This window comes from Battus philenor, unplaced genomic scaffold (assembly GCF_028537555.1).
Source record: "Battus philenor isolate CCGP_79_NKW_IND1 unplaced genomic scaffold, ilBatPhil1.0.hap1 SCAF_14, whole genome shotgun sequence".
Taxonomy (NCBI): domain Eukaryota; kingdom Metazoa; phylum Arthropoda; class Insecta; order Lepidoptera; family Papilionidae; genus Battus; species Battus philenor.
Window position 1 is genome coordinate 8,855,037 of NW_027181676.1, and position 24,881 is coordinate 8,879,917.

The window sequence follows — 24,881 nt, forward strand, 5'->3', positions numbered from 1 at the left end:
CGTGAATCAATTAATAGAGAATTCAAGGATAAAAACAAAATTCTTGACACTTGTAAACACTTGTTTATGCCAGTCACAATCATCTGTCTCTTTCACTATGTTAACTTTTGCCGTCGAATATTAGTAATGATTGCCACTGCTTAACAAAAAAATTCTTATGCGTGGTTATTATACACGTCATTTATTATTAATGGTATGCTGGCATCCCACCTTTAGGCGACTGATACTTGCCATCATAAGTCGCGGGTTGGATTCCCGGGATACAATCTTACATAATTAATTAATTACACTTTGTGCATTAATTATATAGGATTACCACTACTCACAAACAAGTTTCTAGATGATGGGCAGCATCGTCCGCTGCGTACTACAAAACCACACTACGATTATTAATGGCTGAAAAGTAAATTTAAGAACACAGAAAACACCCGTACACATGAAATGAAATGTTTAGGAATGGTTGTCTAAAGTTAGACAGAGCAAGTTAGAAAACTACATATGGAAGTTTCGAAGAAGAGTAGATTGTAAAGCGTCATACCGACGATCAAATTCAATAGTCATACGCCAATTATATACCGTTATCGTATCATGTACGATCATATGTCTAAACTTCCAACAGATGATTTCAAACCTTAGATGTCTTGGTATAATATACATTCGCAACTATGTTATAACGTTTATCATTATAACTTGCAACTACTAGACTGCTACAATTATCTAAAAAAAGCTGCCACAACAGACTATCTACTGTCAAAAGTTATTATCTTGCTGCTGTCAAACATAAGTAATAAATAAGTAAAACGTATTTTAAAATTATTACTTATTGTAATTACTGATCTAAGTATAAACAATTATTAAGTAGAAAAATAAGTGTACTAATTCTTAAACTGCAAGACAGTATTTAAGTGATTAACCAAAGATAATCATAACTCGTCTTTCTTATTCTATTAAAGTTAAATGTTTTACAGCTAGAATAAAATGGGTGATTTTATTATTTCCGAAACTTACCTTGTGCTTTAACAAAAATATAAAAAAATAGCTAAGGTGCCGCAATATTTCTTGCGTTTTTTAAACGTCGATTTATTTTGAGTTAAGTTTAAGAGTAAATATGATGGCAGGTCCTAGGTGGCAGGGATATCCTACGGTTGATAATGATAAAATTAAAATTCATCTCATCAATAAATTAAAAGAAAATAAAACTCCTCCATGTTTTAAAATAAATCTCATACTGTAATTTAAAAAAGTAAATTAAAAAAATAAATAAAGGAATTATTAGTGATAATTCCGATTGCTAGAACTACTATATTAAAGACGTCTGGAAAAGCGACCACAAATAAAATGTTTTTTTTTTTGTTCTTTTCAGATCAGGACGTGTTTGGAGCCCAAGAAGCTTTAAATTCAAGGATATTATTATAGGAATTCATTTTAAGATTAGTTTCTATCAAAAATGACACCTACGGAGTTCTTTTTATGTACCAAATGATGTAATTAATTTGAAGGAGTAATAAAATGAATAGACGTATACTATTTAGGTGTCAGAGATTTCTCTGAATACTAAATATTGCATCAAAATAACCGGGTCCGTTCACTTCTTGTAAGACAGGAAATGTTTTGAATGCAACATTTTAAGAATTAGCGGTTTTTATACTAAAGTCATATCGTAATACGATTACAAAATGGACGTAGCGGCCGCTTCGGTCACGGTTGTGCTCACGCGCCGGATTCGAAATCGCAACCGGTCAATTACGTGACGTTGTGATGCGTTGCGGCCCGGAATCCGCCCGGTTCACGTCCGCTCTTGCTTCATACCGCTACAAACAACTGTTCAACCTTAGTTCTGAATGTTGATATTACCACAAGTCTTGTTATACCAATCTCTAAGCTCCATAAAATTAGTAACACCTTTGTAAGCAGCTGTGTACGCTTTTACAATAAATTCTCGTGGAATGCCTTTAAATTATCATGCAATAAATTTAAAAAGTTTATTACCATAGATATTAAAAATCCTGTAACAATCTAAACGACCTTATAGTGCTAATAAAGTTTAGAAATTAGCCCATTGAAAATTGCCCTACATCAAGGATTTACAAATATCGCATGTACATATGTATAATAAATAATACACATAAAATAAAGAACTGCAGTAAGAGCAATTAATTAATTAATTGTAGCCATCACAAATAAAATTAACTAACTCGATTTAATTAGATGTGGGCTCTTATCAGATCAGAGCGGATTTGAAAATCTCGTAGTTACGTATTTTAAGTAGAAGGATGCCATTATAGAGGAGTTCAACTTAAATGTAGTAATAATAAAATTAAACTCTTATAGCATTTTTCTCATGATGTATATAAATGATCGCTATAACTAGATATCACGTCATGCAGTTTGTAAAACCCCCCATAACTTCTTCAATGGTAGATTATTGCGCTACCATATATAATGAGCATATTCTCAAATAAACCTTTTTTCGTAGTTATATGACAGTAAGCACCTATTACCGTGGTATGCAAAATTTGTACTATTTACCAATGTATTAGATACTTTTTTATAGTCGCCATGCACCACTAGACTAAAACAGCAGACATTGTACTACCACATTTAAAGTTTGTTTGTCTTTCTTAATTTCCTCATTAACATAAATTACTTTAACTCTAGCTCTTGTTTTATGTGAACCTTAATTTTTATATAATAATTACACATGCGATATATATATATATAATCATATATTTGTTTATTTATATTTTAAACAAAATCAGAAAATCTCTATATACAAATCACGTAACAGGATTTAGTCACGAGGTTTTGCGTTCAAACTTACAACAAGTCAACTGCACAAACAGACGAGGCGGAAAGAAACTACTTTGTAATCTCAAAAGTATTGCACATGATAAAAGCAAACTCCCAATATACATGTGCTTCACATACAAAGAATCGTAAAGTAAGTTTCACCACTTGTTTCTTTTTAATTATTAGAGTATTAAAACCCGCAAAGTTCCCAGAGTTCAAATTCAAAAAAATAAAAGCTAAAATCAGCACGTAAAGTGTTGCAGCGATAAGCAATATTGTGTTATCTCATGCAATCTACAGGAAAATATAATAAAACAAAAGCGTTGTGATTGCGACATTGTGTATAAAATAATCAATAACTTTTATCAATTCCCAACGTTCGAAAAATAACAAATTTGAATTTAGGTACAATTGTGTCTTTGTTCAAGCTCGCATGAAGCTAATATAATACAAGTTCTCACAATTATTTTCAAATTAGTATTTAAATTAAACAATCGCAAGTTGTTAATTATTCAAAATTACTTGAAGTATTACGTTATCGATGATTTTAAAATGGAACGCCTGAATAGTTAATAATAATTTTTATTAACAAGTACAATATACGTGTTTATACAGAATCAATATATATATATTTATATGCAATCGAAATTATTTAACTTCCGGTAAACTTCTTCCTTCAATCCCCTTATAAATACAATAATAGATATTTGGGGTGAAAGCATTTTAATTTAACAAACAAGATATTTTATTACAAAAGGTTATTATTTTAGCTAGAACGGGCCGCAAAGACGATTTTCTAAAAACAGAGACTTTTTATATATATTTAATAGTCTTCGATTCGTTTAATGTTAATCTTTTTATCAACAGGTTATTATTATTATTAACGGTTAGAGTTACTTTCAAAAATCTTTTTCAGATGACTTCAGTATTATCTTATTCTCTTATTATCTTATCTTCTGTTTGTTGAAACAAATATAATCTTGTTTCATAAAAAAATAAGTTCACGTGCTACAAAATTAATAATTAGGGTGTTTTTTATTCATGCTTTTAAAGAAAATTGGAATTCATCCAGTTTCTTTTAAGTATTATTTGAATGATGAATTGCTAAAACAAGTATTTCTCTGAATATGGAGTTGTGTCAGCGGATTGATGCTCGCTGCAAGGCATATACCTCTCCCGAAGATTGTCACAATGACCGTTCTTGCACTGTCCAGCTGAGTTTTACTATGTCGACGATCTATATAGCAGGGGGCCTACCTCACAATGTAATATACCATCTTTTACATTTATATTTCGAAACTAGCTGGCAAAACATTTTCATTGGTGTGTGAACTGCCACATGTATTATTGTGTATGTATTATTCGAAAATCTTGCTTATTTTACTTTTATAAAAATTATAACAAAAACTATTATATTGTAGTTTTATTGACCGCGCATATATTAGAGTAGAAAAATTCTTGTCCGTTATTAGCTAAAAAAACCTTGTGGCGTAGTATAAATAACGTTATACGCAAAACGGGCATAGGTTCAGCGAGCAATAAAAACTCAAGTATTTATGAACACGCAAGCCTATTCGATCATTTTAATCGATAACATAATACATAAACAAAAAACTTAATATTAAATCAATATAGTCCAAAACCAGTTATTGGGACTACATAAAATGAATTTGGTGAAACCGTGAAAAACGAAATAAAAAAACCTTGCTCACCCTTAAATTGCATTTGTCACTATCACAGTCATTGTAACACGATAACGACAACTAGAGAGATGTCCCATGAGTTCAGTGATTACACAATACTTTATTGCAATAAAGCATCTGTACATACTATTGATTATTTATTTAATAGCGAGCAAGGGATGCGTTTACACAAACGGTTAATATTAATCTGAACCTATCGTTTGTCAAGGTAAGTTCACTGGCTTCCTGCCCTTCGACTTGACGTGGTTTTGGACTGATGACTATCTAAATATAGTAATATTAGCTAAAAATGCCATTATTTAGTAATAGTGAATTTAATAATGACATGTATTTGGACACATTTTAAAAATTAGGGCTGTGTACTAGCATTTTTAAATTTATACGGCCACTACAAACCTATGACCATTTGTTAACAAAAGTGCGGCTGAAAGAGCGCTATTTCAACTTTGGCCGATGAATACAACTACAACAATTTTCAAATAAAAAATTCAGAACATTTATTAAATTATATTTAACTATATTTATATTTTATTAAATTTATATTTAACAGTGTCTTTTGACAACTTTAACATATACATAATAAATAAGAAACGGAGTGACTTGTCACACATCTAATTCCAGCATAGAAGTCGTACAAGAAATGTAGAAACTTTATATCAAAAGGGGTGACATTGAAGGGCTACCACGAAATCCAGATTTGTCGCCTTGTGGTTTTTTATAAGGACATGTTTTGTAAATCTTTCTGAATTAAAGAAAAATATTCAAGAAAAAATGGCGGCGGTTGAAATACCTAGAGCTTGTAGTGTCATTTGACAGATGGTTCCCGAAGATAAAAGCACACGTTGACAACTTAACAACATAGCACTCAAAAAATAAATTACATTACTTCCTTTGTTTAATTAAAAATATTCTCTTCAATATACTACAAGTACATTTTGCAATTATTAAAAATTGGATTGAATATGGCCCACCTTAATTGGTGAAAAGTGAAAGGTTATTGTCAAGATAATTTATAAATGTGTAGCAAGAAGGAATGCATTTTGACTATTCATTTTACTTTTTTAAACATGTACAATTTAATGTAATATTTGTATTTTGTTTTATGTACCTTTGTCTTGTTTGTGTCTTCTAATAATCTATGCTGAAATCGAACAAGAAAGACGTATTTTCACTTAAATCCCGTTATTAATCTTGTAATCTCGCACCGTTTCATAATTACGTTTCAGGATGAGCCGATTCGTTTTCATAACACTCGCACGTAATAAAACCCAACAAGTAATGAAATCACACGGTTGTGACAAAGTCTGCATATTTCACGTTAATGGAGCTACATGTTATTATGAAATAGTAGCTTCCCCTGCTCCTTCTATAATACCTCTCCAGGGAGTTTCTCCGGAATTCTGTTAACAATGTATCCCGACGTAAGAGCGAGATTCCGTAGATTCAAAGGCTATCATTTAGCCATAAAATTATATATTGCTTTATGTTTTGAATATTAAATAGCGTGAAAACGTTTACGTGTTTTACATTATCGATTTACTTTTTTATTTATATTTTAAATTGCAGAATTCGTTTCTTTTTATTTTGACACAAATTAAATATTGGAATTTGGGAATTTAACGTTAATGTTGCATCAACTTGATTGTGAATAAGCCTGCAAGATTAATTTTAGGTATTATGTACACTAATTTAATATACAATGAACGAACAGCGAATTGGCAAGTTGATGTGGCAATGGGCAGACCTAATAACGCATAGAACATATTGCCTCTGGCGTGTTAACGTTGTGGAATGGAGACCACGGTTCAACAAACACAGCGTAAGATTTCCACCCATGACGTGGGCAATTAACCAGGCTGATTCCAACTGATCTTAATGCAAATCTTTGAGGTGACCTGTGTCCTACGTGTTTTATTTTTAAATTAAAGTTACAAAATAAGAGTGTGATTGTTTCTTTTTGGATGTAAATTTTACTAGAGATGAAAATTATAAAATGTTTTAAAATGATTTCCGTACATAATCGTACGGAATTATTATTAAATAACGAAATTTTTAATAGTAATATTGTAACAGTTCCTAATCATCATTGCATACAAGTCTTGAGTATAGTTCAGTTTAGTTCTTTTAAACTGATGGCTGACGTCACATCCATCTCGGCTTTACCTACCGGCTTTACCTTTTGTGCGCAAAACTGTATACAGTATTACAATACATTCCCATGTAATGTCTCTATCATTTAATTTAAGAAGTTACCACAAAAACTTGTAAAAAAATCTTATTATATTGTAAAGAAATTTATACGTGATAATAAAACTTTTTATTTATTGCTCTACTACTGCATTAAGGATTAAAAATCTAATTAAATTTTCTATTAATTTCTCTTTTGGCACTCTTCACAAGGTTCTATGTGAATAATAATATGAAAATTACCGCTAATAATCTCACTATCATGTTAGCCAGTGTATATACCACTTTTGAACTATTGATTCAAGTTGAACCCATACTTTTTTGTAAGTATACCTCAAAACCTAAAACAGCAACATTTATAACTATAGGCAAACATTCTATAGAAAAAAATGAACTTCCTCTGTTCTCCTTTTTTTTTTCAGCCCAGGTAGACGCCCATTGCAAGGCATAGGCCTTTGCCTAAGATCACCACGATAAACCGGTTTTCACCGCCCGCATCTGGATCGCTGGATCCCAGCGGTCCACCTAGCGGGGGCAAACTCTCGTATTTCAGCGGCCTCTCGGCTCCAACTGCCTTCGCTTGCACCAGCGATATGCCCCGCCCATTGCAACTTCAGATAAGCCTTTTTTCTTAGCACGTACCGACGTAGGTTACCGAACCATGGTTCTGCGGATCTCCTCGTTTTAGATTCGATCTTGCAGTGAAATTCCGAGAAAAACTCTCTCCATTGCTCTTTAAGTGACCTTGTGCCTTCTTACAGCGAGGCACCGTGGCACCGTAAGCGACCACGTTTCGAATCCGTAAGTTATTGCCGACAACACACACTGGTCAAAGACCTTCGTCTTCAGGCATTGCGATATTTTTGACTAGATATTAAATGTTAAACCCGCGGTAACAAGGTAAAAAACAAGAACGGAATTACATATGAAAATTTTAATGCGAAATTTTTTTATAACTTTGCTTTAATTCAAATTTATCTATGTTTATATTTTGCCATCGATGAAAATGATAAAATACAAGGTGGGCCAAGATTTCGATAAAATCTCACAACCCAAGCAAACACTACGAACGGGTTCTCGCCTTATTGATGCTACTGGAATTTACCGACTACAATCATAACACATTGTGTTTTTAGCAAGATGGAGCCACTTGTCACACATCCAATGAATCCCTGCTGGTGGTCAAAGAAATATTGCCGGAAAAACTGATTTACAGACGAGGCCATGGTGTGTGGTCACCCAGGAGCCCAGATCTATTCCCATCAGATTTATTTTCAAGATTTTTTTATTTAAACCAAATATGCTATCTCAACTGAAAGAAAAAATCAACGAAGAGATATCGGCGATCACGCGGTCTCTTGTTTGTATTTGAAAATTTTCACACTCGCTTAGAAGAGTGCAAAAAGTGGTGTTAATTTAAATGACATATTTATTCCAAATAAATTCCGTTTAATTACCTTTTTCGTAAATAAACAAATTTTAAAATGTGTGTAATGATTTTGTATAAAAAAAATTAAAAATAAAATTATGCATGGGCCACCCTTCACGTTTACGAATTATCTTAATAAATACCACAATGTAATGAAAGAACGTTTAATTTAAGAAATTATAGCATATGATTTTGAAGGTTAATTTACAAGAAAATAAACTATAATTTGTCTTTGAAAACAAGCGGTGCGTATAAATCGAAACATCAGATATATATATTAAAGGTTACCGAAAGTATGCCTACACGCAATCATTCACTTGTTTATTAACACTCAAGGCATTCTATTCGCAAACATTCATTATCGTATAATGTCTTACAATTTTCCTACTGTCGGAATACAAGTCGCAAGATGATCAACATCATTTTCCTTTCACGTAAAGAAAAAATGGTTTTAATTAATCTCAAAGAAATATCAAACAACATTATTGAAGTTTATTGAATAATTTTGTTTAATTTGAAAAGCACAACTTGTTAATAAAAAAATGTACTTACCTCAAGCAAGATCTTCGTGTTGTTGATAACAGTCTTGATACGATGAAGAAAAAGATTGCAATATTCAACGTTTTTCTTAATATAAATTTTGTAAATACATTTTTAAATCTTCAGGCACAAGAATGATATGTATTTGTTTCCAAACTAACTTAAATCTTAATTAGTAATCATTTATCCAATAGCAACAGCATCATTGGAGGTTGATCAGTTGACATAAAATGCAGTCATGTTATGATTCGTTGTCTTTATGTTATGGAATACCGAAAATCTTCCAATCATTAAATGTAATAAAAGCATTGCATACTTAAGTTCCGCGTAAAATGTTCAAAATGCAAACAAAACACTTCATTTTACATAAGAAATAGTGCCTTATGGTTATGGCGGCTTCCTGGATAAAGGTTAAAGTAACGATACTCAAATATCACTGAGTAATAAATGCTCAAAAATTATTATTCATTATAAGACACTGCCTATACAATATTCTTAAACTTTGATTAATTTTTAGGACTTATAATCGCAACAGAAAGCGTGTTTTAGATGTCAGATAATAAGAGTTGTCATGTGCTCCGCGCATGCGCTATCAAGCCCTTTTTGACAAATTGCTTAAAAAGGCCGAGTCGATAAAACAGCACCATGGAAAGCTTAAATGCCTCGATAAATAACAAGCTAGTGATATTTTGATAAATATAAACTTCATTTAACATAGTTGTTGATATCAAAATATTTTTATTTTTATTGCGCTGTAACTTAATAAGGATTTTTTTGTCCCATGCAGGGTGACTGGATATAGGTGTAAAAGCTGTAAAGGGATGTATGTATATCTCATTTATCAGCAAAAAGCTTTAAAGCCTTTCCACCTTTTTCCAATCATCCTATATAAAGTGGTCACACTGAAAATTGTTACTTTAATTAATTATTTTCTATGGCCACCAGCCCAGCTTCTATAAACAATATTGAAAATTAGTCCACTTGGTTACAATTTATAAAACTTTATTTTTCAACAATGTTGTATGTATTTATTGAAAATGTTGCCTTTATTTTGTTTGAGCAATAAAGATTGAGTATCAAAATATCTGAATTGAGACCAGTAAATTATATTCTATTGTTCTTTGTGAGCAAGCAATGACGCGAAACCTAAAACATATCGTTACATTATTGTAATGTTCAAAACTGGGCAAGACTATATTCTCGTAAATCACAGTTCATTATTCACTGCTTAATGTATTGAATCAGCCGCGTGGAACGTCGGTTAGCGTTCATGTCCGATGAATAAATGGAAACCAAGTTCGAAATAAGACTTTCAAAAATGTTTTCTTTAATATATAAATATGAATAATTTGTAAACTCATATGAAAACTGTATGACTAAAGAAAACAATACTGACGATATTGCAAACTGTATTGAAGAACATTTCAAAGCAGAGGGTCTCACTCTTTTTTATTCATAGACCACTTTAAATATTTAGCTAGTTCCCGTGCAGCTATAGTTCTACCATGTTAAATACCACAAATCAAAGTCAAAAAGTTAACACGTTTTTAAAAATATTATCTGCCTATATTGAAGTCTAACTAATATTTGAGTCCTCACTATTCTTTCCTCAGTATCTAACTATCGAATATAGATAAATTTTCGTGGACTTCTGCCTACGAATCCCTACTTTTTATCAATATATACTCCCCCGTAGACTCTAGTGGTTCCACTTTGAACACTTTGGGAACTAAGACTTTAAAGGAATAAGTGAAAGTGTAACTAAACATAGTTCTTTTCATATCCTCATAAATTGCTAGTTGATGTTACGTCTACGTCGACTAAAACTAATTTGAACTATCTAATAAACAGAATATAACAGACGACAGCTATGCAGCCATTATTACTACAAACGATCGTCCATTGTTTGATGTGAATTAAGAGCAATGCTGAGCCTTTGTAACTGCTAAGAGAAACAATTAGAAATCTGACTCAAACATCCTTGCGTGCTACCAAAACACAATTAGTACCATTGAGATCTAGGTTCCTGTGCCTGAGGCTACTTACCGCTATTAACATCTGACTGCGAAATAATCTTTGTTATGTTCATGTTATCAACTTCTATTACACGTAAAAAAGTGAAAAACTCTTCTTTAAAGGATAAGATGAAAAAAATAAGTAGAATCTGCAGATGATAATGTTATCCTGTTAAATTTATGCATCATCATCATTTCAGCTGTAAGAAGTCTACTGGTAGATTAGGCCCTTCCTACAGTTTTCCAATAAGACCAAGCAAATGCCTGTTAAGCGTTTTCCGGCGACCTTAACAAACTATCTTTGTGGGTGGACGTCCTACGTTGCGCTTGGCGGTCCTTAGCCTCCAGAATCTTAAAGCACCAGCGGACATTTCTCCTGCGTGCCATGTGACCTGCAACTGCCACTTCAACTTGCGAATCCGATGTGCTATGTCTGTAACTTCGTTCGTCTAAAGATCGCTTCATTTCTTATTCGATCTCGTAAAAAAAACGGGTACAACTATAACTCGTTGATCGACTGTTGCTCGCCAATGAAGCCAGGAGTGAGAGATCATGTTTCAGTGCTGCAAGTCATCCCTGTTAACACACATTGGTTGTAGATATTAAGCTTTATACACTGAAAGATACGTGAATTCAATTTGGTTTCTATAATAATATCATATATGCGGGTAAAGACCCGCAATAATGTATTCATTAAAATTAAAAAAATGTAAAACTGTGGGACAGTAGCACTTTTAATTAGCCAAGCACCGAAGCGCTAACAAACGGTCACACAATATCATTTGTTCACTTCTGTTTGGCGGGAAAAATACCTACTTTCATGTATACGTTTAGACGGCTTTTTAAGATAACAAATACATAGAATATACAATATCATTTAAGTTTCCTATCTCAAGTGACTACTTTGTTAACAAAATATATCATGTACTTATACCGAAGCTATACCTTTAAATCGACCTTCATTAAGTTCCATATTGGTCGTGTAATATTTATATCTAATAAAACTGTAAATGCATCCATTTATGACAAAATTAAAACTATACTTAAAATTAGAAATCAAATGGGTCATGAAAATAATGTGTGATCGTATAGCGCGCGCGCAATTCAATCTGCGCATTCAAGATGGCGTACATAGAGCACGGCGCACACGCCATGTCCGTCACGCTTGACCGGTCAAGCGTAAACCGTTTTTTATACATAAACATTGTTCGCAGTAGAGAAATCGACGGGCGTGACAGCGGCCATTGTTGTATGCCATTTAAACTCCGGGAATATTAGAGCGTGTTACAGTTAAATAATGTATAACTACAACTATAAATATTTAATATCGTAAATGTAGTATGGTTATCTGTCCTCCATTGGCATTGGGCGATGAAAGCCTTTCGGGCTTAGTAGGTTCGTCGATCTTAGGTCCGGCGGATCCCGACTAGGCGACCTTTTAAATTAAAAAATCAATACGCCAGCGGCCTTAACACTATGCCTTATGTTTTGTACGTATATACTGATACGTCTATTCGGTTGTCGTAGAGAGAAATGATCCTCTTTTATAAAGACCATCAACTGTAACAAGATCTCTTTCGTGAGAAGCTCCGCATTCGACGGCAGAGTCGACGCATTTTTAAACTACTTCCAGAGTCCGTCCAAATACAGCCACGTAACGTAGTTCAATTTGTTAGGTTAATATCCGGGTTGACAAAGTGGTGCTTTGAACCTTTTCGTTGAGTGGATACTCGAAGGCACAATTTTTTTGTCACACCAACGTAGACTTGGGTTCACAATTCATAAGCCTAAGCCCACGAAAATATATCTCCTTTTGATAGTGAAATACTAAAATATTGGCTTGACTAAATTTATCAATAAAGGCAGATAGTATATTTAAGTAGCGACTGTTTATTGTAAAAGGCGGGTACGGGCGATCCATCGGATCCAGCTAAATTTTAAAGAGAAAAAGTTTAGACTCAGACACAGACACAGACTTCTGATTAACCGATCTATATTAGAGCCTTCGAGCCTCACTACCTTAAAAATGGTCGTAGGCCAGGCGCCCTCTGCGCCTTGGGTACAAAAATCTGCAAATGCCATTTAAGTAACACTAACTGTTGCTTAAATATCATTAAAAAAGCGGATTTTTTAATCCTGTTATATTCGGTGCATATCATCATATGGTGCTTATGTTTGATCGATAATTAATAAGAATTATACTTGAATTAACAAACGCCTGCATATATTTATTTTAAGCAAGGTGATTGAACTTTTAATTGCAATTCAGATCCTAGCGTTGAAATATAAGCTGACGTAATTATAACCAAAGCTGTGTACGACTATAATAGACAAACATTTTTTTTTATATGAAACTAATGTTAACTTATGTATTGTTGTAAGCATGCCTATTTGAAATAAATAATTAAAACATATATGATAGTTTGTTCTTCGCCTAGAGCTACTATTTAAAATAATACTTCCGTTACATTACTATTCTTCTACGAGTATGTAGGTATACTTCATACGAGCTTATTGAGGCACGTCATTTCAAATTACTTATATCTATGCACATACGCAATGAACCCGCATGTTTTGTGTCGAGCAGTCGTTCATTATCGATTGCTCTTTTTTTAGTTTCTTCGCTTAGATTAGTCACATAAACATATTCAAATTTAAAGTAGATACAGTAAAGGCATTCTTAAAAGTATTCTTTCCTATAACTACAGTTGATTTTAATCTCACTCTAACCGTTTTTCAATGTCATATAATTTTTCGTCATATCAGCCATAGGAAATCCATAGATAGGACTGTCCACAGACAGGAGAACTTTTATTTTTATATAATTTATATATAAAATATATTACCATATAATTTCAGTAAACAATATCTTAAATCATTTAATATAGTTTATGATTATAATTACTACATTTTTTCTTTTCATTTATTAATATTCATTAACCTGTAAGGCCTTTAAAAAAACAGATAAGTGTTAATAAAATTACATCGTTAGTTAGTCAAAAAATCGTGAACATCTCCATCATATCTTCATTAAATTACCAGAAAGGTTATTATGGAGATAAACGATGAAAAAAATGTGAACTTCAGAGTAAAATCAACACTACCTCGATACTTACGCTGAGTAATTTAAACATTCCCTAAAAGTATAGAAGGTGCGTTAGTATATATAATGAAACAAAAATTATCCATAAAGCACTACAATGAAAATATTAACTTATAGTGTACGAATGCGGAAACTTGTTTCAAAAGTAATTATTTTTTACTTTTATAAACAGATTGAACACTTTGAACTGCGTATGGCTGATTTTGTTAGTACAGTCTCTCAGAAGAGACAATATATGATTACATATATTATACATTAAAATCCTTTATGTCATGATACCTGCGATTAAAACCTAATGCGTGTATGAATAATTACTGAATTACAATTGATTTACATTTTCGAAAATCAAAATCTTACCATTATCCAATATCCAGTTGTATTGGTTTCTGATTATATATGTAACTTATTACAATTTCACGGCTTTAATTAAGTTGTTAATTTACTTGTATATATTCATATTTGTGAAACAAACTTCATTTGAAATAAACAAATGTTTATTTGCTTATTTTATAAGGTACGGAAGGTACTTTTTCTACATCATGAAACTACTATCTTGATCATCTTTACTTATTGTTAACAAAATTAGAATATATAAATTTATTTAATAATAAACTCGTCATAAAATATAATACAAATCATTAATCTTAAAAAAATTGTTGTAACATGTTAATTATTATAAATAAGAAAGAAATTAAAATAATTCGTGAGGTATTTATACAATAACGTGTATTTTGCTTAAAATATTACGAAAGAGGTTAAAATAATTGTGCTATCATTATATAAATTTGGTGCAGGCATCAAAACTTGCACCAAATAATTCGATTTTTATTATGCACATCAATGTTGGGAAAACTGAAATTGACTTGACTGTAAGGAAAACTAGTTAGATTGTTTATTCGATTTTATAATTACGTTATTTATATATTCAGATAGACGCCCACTGCATGGTGTAGGCCATCCTCAAAGATCGCCGCGAAAGCCTGTCTTGCGCCGCGCGCATCCGGCGTGTGGCAGTGGGTCTAACGGCTCGGTCACCTTTCGAGAACCTTTCAACAGTCATCAATTGCACGAGCCCTATCTACTGCCATTTTCGACGAGCAAATCTACAGGCTGCGTCTTAAAACCTACTTCTACGGATCTCCTCATTTCAAATGCGATGTCGCATCAAAACAAGCATAGATTTCTCATTACTCATGGGGTAACTTTGTGCTTTGTTAAAAGACCCACCATAAACAACTACGTCTCAGTTTCGTAAGTAATCACCGACAACACACACTATTCAAAGACCATCTTTAAGCCAACACTGGTCTACTTTAATCTAAATTTTAATCCAGTGAGTCTATAAATACACGGCGAAGTTAGATATTTATTGAGTCCATAACTCTATTTTACTTTCAAATTATTTTCATTATATAAAAATTAAATAAAAAAGCAATTGCAATATTATTTTTAATTAGAGAATTCCATTATTGACCAATTTGAATGGGAATTATGATAATATTTTTAAAAAACATTTTCCATCATGATGGCCAGTTTATAATTATTATTTGTCTATTTTTACTAGGACAATTTATATATTAAACATATTTTATAAGGACATTAGCGTGGTTACGTGGACAAACTAAGGCGCCACTACGCACTGCAGTTTTTTGGTCTATTATGATTAGTAAGAAAAGTTTGGCAAATAGCGCCGAATGCTGGGTGCACGAAAAGAAGAAAAAAGTAGGTCGAAAGGGTAAAATAAAATAAAAGGGAGTGATCCAATAAAAGAGTCAAACTGTCTCTCACTCGAACCTGTTAGTACTCTTGAAACAGGTGAATTTGGAATAAGAAGAAAAGTAGTATTCGCTATCATTTAAGAAACAAGGGATAAAAGAAATATATAAATATAAAAAATTCTACTTGTGCAAAGGGTAGTAGCAACGCACCTAAAAGATATATAGTATGTCATTTAAGATACCTTTTCACCATTTCGTAATCTTCATTATATATAGGAATATGTGGCGTTTTAGAACGTCGCCCATTATTTTACGGTTGGCAACACTGACAAGTAACTTCAGAAGAAAGGGATGCGAGTCTATGTCGGCACTTGAAGAGGAGCCGAGCTGCTATACGACGCATCCTCAAGACTCCCCAGAGCACTCTCAAAAAGACTAAGTCTCAGCGTCGCAACCTCAAAACGAAAGCGACGTCGCCAAATTCGTTGCCTTTCTGCACTGTACCATATTACGTCTTTAGCCTGTACCGGCATTATATCAAAATCGACATCTTACGTCGCCCGATACATTAACTCTACCCTGATCTATACCACTGACGTCTGAAGAAGTTGGACAACAATCCACTAGAGCGCCTCCGTCGCTATCGCTACCGCCGACTCCAGCTCAACCCGAAGTGCCCTCTCCATCCGCAGTACGTTCACCTGTAATCCAGCCAGCTAAACCCCTTACAACACGAGCTGGCCGTAAAGAAAGATTTCGGGAAGTACTCGATCTTTAACTTACACTTAGTTTTTCCGTGGGGGGGTGGTGTGGCATTTCGGAAAGCCAGCCATTATTTTACGGTTGGCAATACTGGCAACTAACGCCAGAAAAAAAGTAGCAAGTCTATGTGGGCGCTTGAATTGCTAGATATAATGACTCACGTTTTGAGCTGTACTTCTAACAATATATGTGTAAATCAACATTTGCATTTTTATTGCCGGCATCCCTCTCACTACGTAATCTACTTGGGGCCAAGTTTTACAAAAATAATTTCAATAGTGTTAGAATGTTCCACTCTTTTTTTAAAAGTTGTTGTAATAAAGAATTTAACAAAGAATCTGACCTTATACGATCGACCCAAAAACCTGATAAAAATGATTTCCGTCTTAATAGATCAAAAAGCAGAACAAGTCAAGGATTTTTGTCTTCATAAAGTTAACAATGTGTGAAATGTCAGCTGGTGACACGACTACTAAAGTGTACGGTTCTACCCTACTGTAACATTTATATCTCTTGTGTACGCTTCATTCTTGCCTTTCAAAGGTAGTTATAAATATTAATAGTATGTTATGACAGGAATGGTAGATTTTCTTTTGAGAATTCTTGAAAAATACTTCATATTATTATAAAAAAGCTTTTATTAAAAAGCATTGATATTAATCATTTAAGGCATAGAACATGACCATACTACATACGTTTTTATGTGTAAAAAGCCTAATCATAATAGAACATAATTACTATTATTTTAGTGTTAACGAACCCTTTTATACCTACTATATTTAATTTATACAATTATTCTCGGGTTACTTACGAATCGGAATAATCATTCAAAACAGAAACGTGACCTACGTTTTTTGGTCACTCTGTAGTCTTTTTTGTCTTAAAAATGCGTATTTTTATTTCAACCTCGGAGTCGCTCTTGATTCCAAGCTCCACCTCACGTCACATCGGGAAGAGTACACTCGCTAATCAGTTCCTCCAGCAAACTTGCTCTTAGACACCAAAACATTATCGTACAAGCCTTGCGTATGGTATTTAATGTCGTACGCGAGTATCGCCTGAATCGCCTGCAAGTTATCCAAAATAGCTTCACCCGGAAGGCGCGTAGCGATACCATAGAAATATCGATATCCATAGCGAAGAAGTTTTTGGAGTGGCGTCAAAAAGATACTTCGAAGACGTCACCTCCCTTACAGACTAGTTGTCACAGCGACAAGTTACACACCAGAAGTCAACCCTCCTAAAATTAAAAGCGTTGGTCACGCCACGCTTTACCAATAACTAAAGCACCGAACCCGAAAAGGATCAAACCCAGAGACCGGGCCACTCCTTAGAGCGCTCGCCTAGGCGATCTAAGAGCTCGGCGGTCTCCGAATTCTCTATTATGTACATTAGAATGTAGAGGCTACAGAGACCCCTTGAGCTTAGCTTCCTTTAAAAGGTTCAGTGTGTAAACTGCAAATAACACGAAAAAACATACATAGTGCATAGTCTAATTCAAAAAAACCCCATTTATATCGAACGAAATTCTTCACAAAGCACAAAAATCCGAGAATTTTGGTGTCAGCGATGCACCTAGCTCTGGTCGACCAGTGACCACAAAACAGCTTTGGGCTGGGAGGTAATATTGCACTTTTGCCCTTGGTTATTATTTTCTCATTTGCCTTTGTCACTATTTGGATGAAAAAACGTGTTTTTTTATAGTAATTACCTACTAATTACAAAAATCTTCACAAAAAAGTTCACTCGTGTCATAAAGCATATTGCATGTCACGAACTAGACATGCGATTGCACAATTTTATTTCCTTAGCATATATTTTTGAATAAAGCAGGACAGAAACAAATTACATAAAGTAGACCTTACACTAAAATAAAATGCAAATAATTCGAGTAAAATCTTTAGACTATCATAAATTTTGCTGCCTTCGTATAGTTGCTACTTAAGCAAGCTATAACACTAAGAAATTAAATATTACAGGTTTAATATCAAAAATAAAATTCACGAAATATAATAAAAGTTAAGAACATACTTTATTTAATTATTTATTGTTCAAAACTGGAATCGGATTTGTGTAATATTGTTATGTTTTAATTAACACACTAGTTGTTTGGACACTTCATTACATTGTAGTCCGTAAATACATATTTTCACAAATATTAAACACAGTTAAACGAAAATAACAATTAACTTAAATGTTTGGATAAAGAAATCCTTATATTGATTAACTATTATTTTTACAATTAAAACTAAAAACAGAACAACGTTAAATTAAATAAAACAAATAGACTATCTTTATGATTAACGTATCTATTTTAAGCATTTTGTTAAATGTCAGGATTTACCAGTAATGTTCCAAAATTAATGTCTAAAAAAGTTTAGTTTTGACCAGTCCTAAATGTAGATCATATTGTTTTTATGAATTGTATATATAATTATATTTTGGTTCTGTAAAATAAATAAATAATATAGGAGTTCATTATTAACATTTCCTTGCTTTTTTTTCAAAAAACTTTTAAATAGCGTTGGGAATGTAGGAACTTATATAAACACAGGTAGGTTTTTACATAAACATAAAACAGAAGTAAAATACTTAACCTTTAGACATTAAGACGGCAAATAATCATAACATATATTTTAAATTAATAAAATTAACCTTGCTGAAATTTGTTACTAAATTTACTGCATGATTCATATCTTAATTTGATACAAAAGTGTTTCTTATTGGTTAACATTATTCACATTCAATCAGTTCAGATTATATTATGCTTGTGAATACATCAGTTAATACATTTAAATAAACTGGAAAAACAAGTGCTGACATCTAATCTAAATGGTTGTTAAAAGTAAATCTATAAAGGCACACTAAAATGGGAATGCTAATCACAAATTGAATGACAACCTAAGAGGGTTTTTACGCCTCAGTGGTTCATGAGTTTCATGAGGGCTTAAATTTCCGTAAAATATCTAATCTTAAGACTACAGTCGAGGCCCCAAAACAAGCCACTGAACTTATTTCTTCAATAAGGGATGTGGGAGAGTGAATGGATTGTACAGGTATTAAGGAGTAAAAATATTCTGATCCATTATTGTATCCAAATAAAAGAGATTAGACATCAAACCTGGATAAAATGAACCAATAGACGATTAATTCATTTTGTATATATATTTATAAATTTAGTGTGGCAAGAATTATTTAAGAGTGGATATATAACGGAGTGTAATAGTCTGTTAATGTAAAGATTTACGCAAATTAAAAGCAATTCCAAAAAACTTATGCCTTAAAATACAAGTGCCTTTATTCAATGCAAAATTATCCAAAATTCCTGCACAGGTGACAATAGATTGTGATGGAAACTACAACTATTGCACTTTATGTGTAGAATTTTTCATCATGAAACTATCGCAACACGAATAGCTCAAATTATATAATAAAATTCCATCATACCTAGTAAAGAAAGACAAGGATATTCTAAAAATGATAATCACACTCTCCCTCATTGATATTATCCGATTTAATTGAGGAGAGTGGTATACTTTACTGTATGAAGAATATACATGAATGCAAGAACCATGCAAGTCAAGAAACAATGTTTCATTTCCTAAAACAGTGATGAAAACAATTAATAAAAATTGAAATTATTCCCCAAATTTGTAAAGCATTAGAAATACATAAGCAAAATAGTAAGTTATTCTAGAAGCCTCATATTTTTGTCTAATGTATTCTAGTACTAATGCAAATACTTCATAAACTACATATATTGACTTTGTTTTACTTTACAACTATTGAAAATTAGGAATGTAAATAAACTAAAAAATTCACAAGAGTTCTTCTCCCATTTTCATTTTACTCATAATTCATAATAATCCTAGTATATGATGGAAACCATTTTATAGATATTACAGAGCATTCGTAATTTAATTTGTGTTTTTAAATAAATTGGTATTATAATGGTTGCTTCACAATACATATTTAATAGAAAAAGAATAGTCACATGACAAATATAAGTAATAGAAATAAACTAGAAATGCCTAAAATTGGCCTTCAAAAACATAACAAATCCTTCAAGGGTTTGAGTGTATGCATATATAATAAAGCTCTACAAGATATTTTAGATCTTCCTTTTCTTAATTTTAAATTAAAAGTGTGTTAAATAAATCTTATTATAATATGAATTTTTTTACTATGTCGACTTTATGTGATTTACATAATAGATATTATAATATACACATGAAAAAGTATTGAATTTTTTTTAAAAGAGCAACTGTTTTGTTTCTTGCTGTCTCTTCACAGCAGATCTGCATTCCGAGATGTAGTAGCTTACTACTAATAATGTTAAAATTACTGACAATTCGAAAGCATATGTAAAAAAAGATATTTTGAATTTGAATAGAGCCTTTAAACTTCAAAGCATGTATTATTACTTGAATGACTGTTTGATAAATTATAATGATCATTGAAAATTATTAGTTTAATAAGTGAACACAAAATCATGAATATGTGCAGTAAATATACAAATATGGTATGTGACATAACTTGTAACAAAATTTCATGCCTTATACATTTTGTCAAACTATCCACATTTCAAATTATTGCAAATCACATAAGGCAAAAAAAACCCTACACACAGTATCCATGTGCAACACATTCAAAATAAAACAATATATACTCATTTCAAGTTTTAACAATAATAATTATTATTTAAAATATGGTTCCTGTACTTAAATATTACTAGCAAGCAAAAAACTATACACATCACTGAACATTTACAAAACAAATATCTGAACGAAATAAATTTACCATGAAATCCATGGTGGTTGATTCATTTTACTTATAGGTCTATGGGTCATGTTAATTGGTAAATTAATTGTAGCATAGCTTCTATCTAGTCTTTTTAATGTTCTGAGTATTGTAGCGCCACTCCGGCCAAGGAGAAAAGCTGCTGGAATGTTCACATCCAGATCCATTCTGAAATAGAGAACTAATATGTGAGTATAAATTGTAAATCTATACAATAAATTAATAGAAACATAATTTTCACCTAAATAAAATTTAATTCTCCTCTAGTCATGGGCCACAGGTTACATTACGTTTTTAAATTGCTCTACATATTGTTCATTAACATTTTCACCTGACTGCCTTTTTAGTTTATAACTAACAACAGTTTAATTACATCAATTGTAGTACAAAATTCTTGTCAAATTACTACTTTACTAGACAAGTAATTTAAATATATGTACATGCAAAATATTTGTAACCAGTTGTTACCACCTAAATTCTCGAACCTTAAAATTTAGTATAAATATTAATGTGCATGACTTTAATATGTGTGAATAGTCCAACTTTTTCTCTCAAACACCATTTTCAAAATTTAGCTAGTTCAGGTGGTTTCGAAATTTCTACAATATCCCCAAAAATAGACAAAAAAGTGAATTAAATTGGTGGTAGTGCTTTGCTAATCTCGACATGTACTGAATATGGAATTTGCAAGTTTTTAAAAGTAACAGTCACTGAGGTTCATCAAATATTATTTATCAACATTGATAACAGAAGTCAAGCTAACACTTTTTCAGTACACTCACAGCACAATTGAGAGCAAATAAATTTATGTGAATTTTCATAGACCAGCTTACAATTTGTGAACACCAATTTTTTGTCACACTAACATAAACCTTTATAGAATCTCCCATGATTCCTGAGGTTCATCTGGACCATTTTGGGATTTTGGGATGAAACAGATTAAAGTTATTCATATTTTAGTAAATGTATCAGGCATTAAAAATCCATATAAATATTGCTCATCAATTTACTATTGAGGTAAAAATTACTTAAATCAAGCTATAAATTTAAAAGAATTCTATACATACTGTACTTACTTATCATCTACCATTTCTATCAGATGATCTAATGAATCATCCCACTTATCTACAGACTCTGTTATGATAATAGCTCTGGCTCCTGCTTGCTGAGCTTTTGCTGTCTTATATACGAAAGAACATTCTCTGGAATAGCAAAACAAATACATAAGAAAAAAAAAGAAATGCTTAGTTTTTATTGAGAGACCAAAATTGCAAATTACACATTAATACCTACATACAAAATATATGCTTCGCATGGAATTATAGATTGTCCAGCTACCATAATACACTTCCATTCAATTCTATATTTGTTAAAATGATGGAGTCATCTGTTTGGTCTTTGTTGACACACACTTTTGTGAGCAATAAGATAATGCTAGTCTATAAGCAAATCTCCAAATCTTGTACTCTACATACATAAAACTTTGTAACATCTTTATCTCTTACTTGTTTATATAAATAAGTTTATTGTTTATTAATAAAAATAAATACTTACCCTCTTTCAGATAAAGCAATGTTTCCAAAAACTTGATCATGGTTAATAATCTCTTCACAACTATGCAAAGGTACAGTTGGCACAAGGCGAGCCTTCTCAAAGCGGATGCTCTCATTCTAAAATAAAAAAGAACTAAATTATTTTGAAATTCCTGTTTCTGTAAATAATTGTGATGGATAAAACAGGTAGCATTTAATAAAACTTACAAAAGTTCCACCAAAATCCTTCGCTGGTCTAATTCTATATGAGTACCTCAATTCTGGGGGATCAATAATTTCAAAAAACACATCTCCTGCAATGATGTCTGCTGTTGATGCACCATCATTAAAATGCAAGTCATTAGCTGTAAAAAAAGGAAATTAATAGCAAAATGACATAATAATCAGTTAACCTAAGACATCTGTATTTAATAAAAGCGTTTACATTTCAAACATAGCAAAACAATATTGCAATCTTGTAAAAAATAATAAACATTTACCTCCAGGAGAAGCTACATTCAAGAAAATTGCAGAAAAGAGAATTGAATACAATGGTAAAAAGTTACAAATATGTAGAATTTCGTAAAGCATACTCTTTTTCGCCGTTTATGACTGTAACTGTCACCATGACAGCTATTAATTATACTCGACATAAAATTGACAAAATATTACGATTTAGTAGCTGATCTGGATTTCTATAAAAACCAGTAAAATTTTTTTAACGTTTTATGTGGCAGGTAGCATGAGCACTCAACGGTGGCATAGGGCATATCATTATTTTTTTCATTCTTTGTAAGGAGTGAGTAAATAAGTATTTGCTGTTTTTCTTATAGGAATGAAAATCAATATCTTTTAACAAATTTCCTGGGAAGCTACCATGGATATTATTAATAAAATTAAAAAACGGCGACTTATTTAGGTTATTTTCGATCTGTAGTAAAAAAAAAGAGAGTACACCCGTTTACTAGTGATAAGAAAGTTGCAGACGTATGACGAAATGACACGTAATTTTAACTTGTCTTTGTACGGGACAAAACTGTGGCTCTTAAATTGATAGTAACAAGTAACGCCTTATGAAAAATTTTTCTTCAATTTACGCATAATTTGTTTTGCATTCATATTAGTTCTGTTTATTTTAAGTATTTTTACCAAAAGTTAATAAAGTACTTAACGACTCAAATATCGTTATATTAATAAAAGTAATTTTCATTAAAGGTACATTAAAGAATAGCCGGGTGTTTATTTCTTTTTTAAAGTTTTGTGAAACGAGGAAATGGAACGTATTTATATTTTGTACAGTGTTCTACACGACGAAAAAATTCCTTATTTTTTAGGACAATTTTCCAGCAAATTAGATATATCTAAGGCTCTTTTTTTAAATAAAAGATTTTAAGAACTGACAAAATATTTATAGCGTAGTTTTTATTGAGTAAGCCGTTCATTTTTTAACACAGAACTTGTCATCGTTTCATGCATCGAATTATGTCTTATACTTTAAAGAATGTCATACAAATTAGTAGAGTGGCTTTCGATATAAGGGGTGGCCCTTACGAAAAAAAAACCATAAAAATAACAAATACATGTCAAAGTGGAAGAAAAAACGTATGGGCTGATACGACTCCGTGGTATACTTTGGTGGTGAAAGAGTATTCACTGTTCCTTAGACATGACATGTAAATGTAAACATAATCTTATCACTTATAGAAATATTATCCAAGATGTAGAGAAACAGTAAAATTACCAAAGCAAAAATAATTCACTTGGTTGGTCCTATTGATAAGAGAGAGAACGAAGTTGATGTTCGGGAAATATTATACTGGATAAGAATATTGCGAATATCGTGGACTCGGAGCACTATTAATAACTTCATTTTTTTACATCATGCGACAAATAGTGGCCCTAGGAAGAGACTCGTTATCCACGGTAAAAAGAATGGCTCAAAATCCAAAGGTCACCGAGCTTTACATTAGATCATTCAAGCCCACTTTTTAATTACTCCGAGATTTCTGCGTACTACGTGGTTCGGTGTAGGAAAGTTGGTGCGAAACGATAAGAAGAGCTGTGTCTGCCTTGAACAGTTGGCTAAGAAAATCCGCCTCCAAATGTTCCTCGAATTATCTAACAGCTATCATCAGCCAATATTACTGCAGAGCAAAAACTGATGGTATTGTTTGCTAGAGCTGCCAATAAGAGTTCGAGCTTTTCAAGGCACTTCTGCAACACTGCACAACAAAGGATACAAAAAAAGACAACCAATTACCATCCTTCAACCAACTACTTGATAGAGTGTATATTTCGGTAA

At 32.1% G+C, this 24,881-nt stretch overlaps 1 protein-coding gene across 1 annotated transcript; it reads right to left on the reverse strand.

Moving 5' to 3' along the window:
- Positions 1–20,305: 20,305 nt before the first annotated feature.
- On the reverse strand, positions 20,306–23,334 carry LOC137933768 (PRADC1-like protein). The gene is made up of 5 exons (XM_068777815.1): positions 23,080–23,334; positions 22,808–22,944; positions 22,602–22,717; positions 22,124–22,249; positions 20,306–21,215 (listed from the first exon to the last, which is right to left on the reverse strand). The coding sequence occupies exons 1-5, from the start codon at positions 23,168–23,170 to the stop codon at positions 21,044–21,046; spliced, it is 642 nt and encodes a 213-aa protein (XP_068633916.1). The 5' UTR covers positions 23,171–23,334; the 3' UTR covers positions 20,306–21,043.
- Between the last annotated feature and the right edge of the window lie 1,547 nt (positions 23,335–24,881).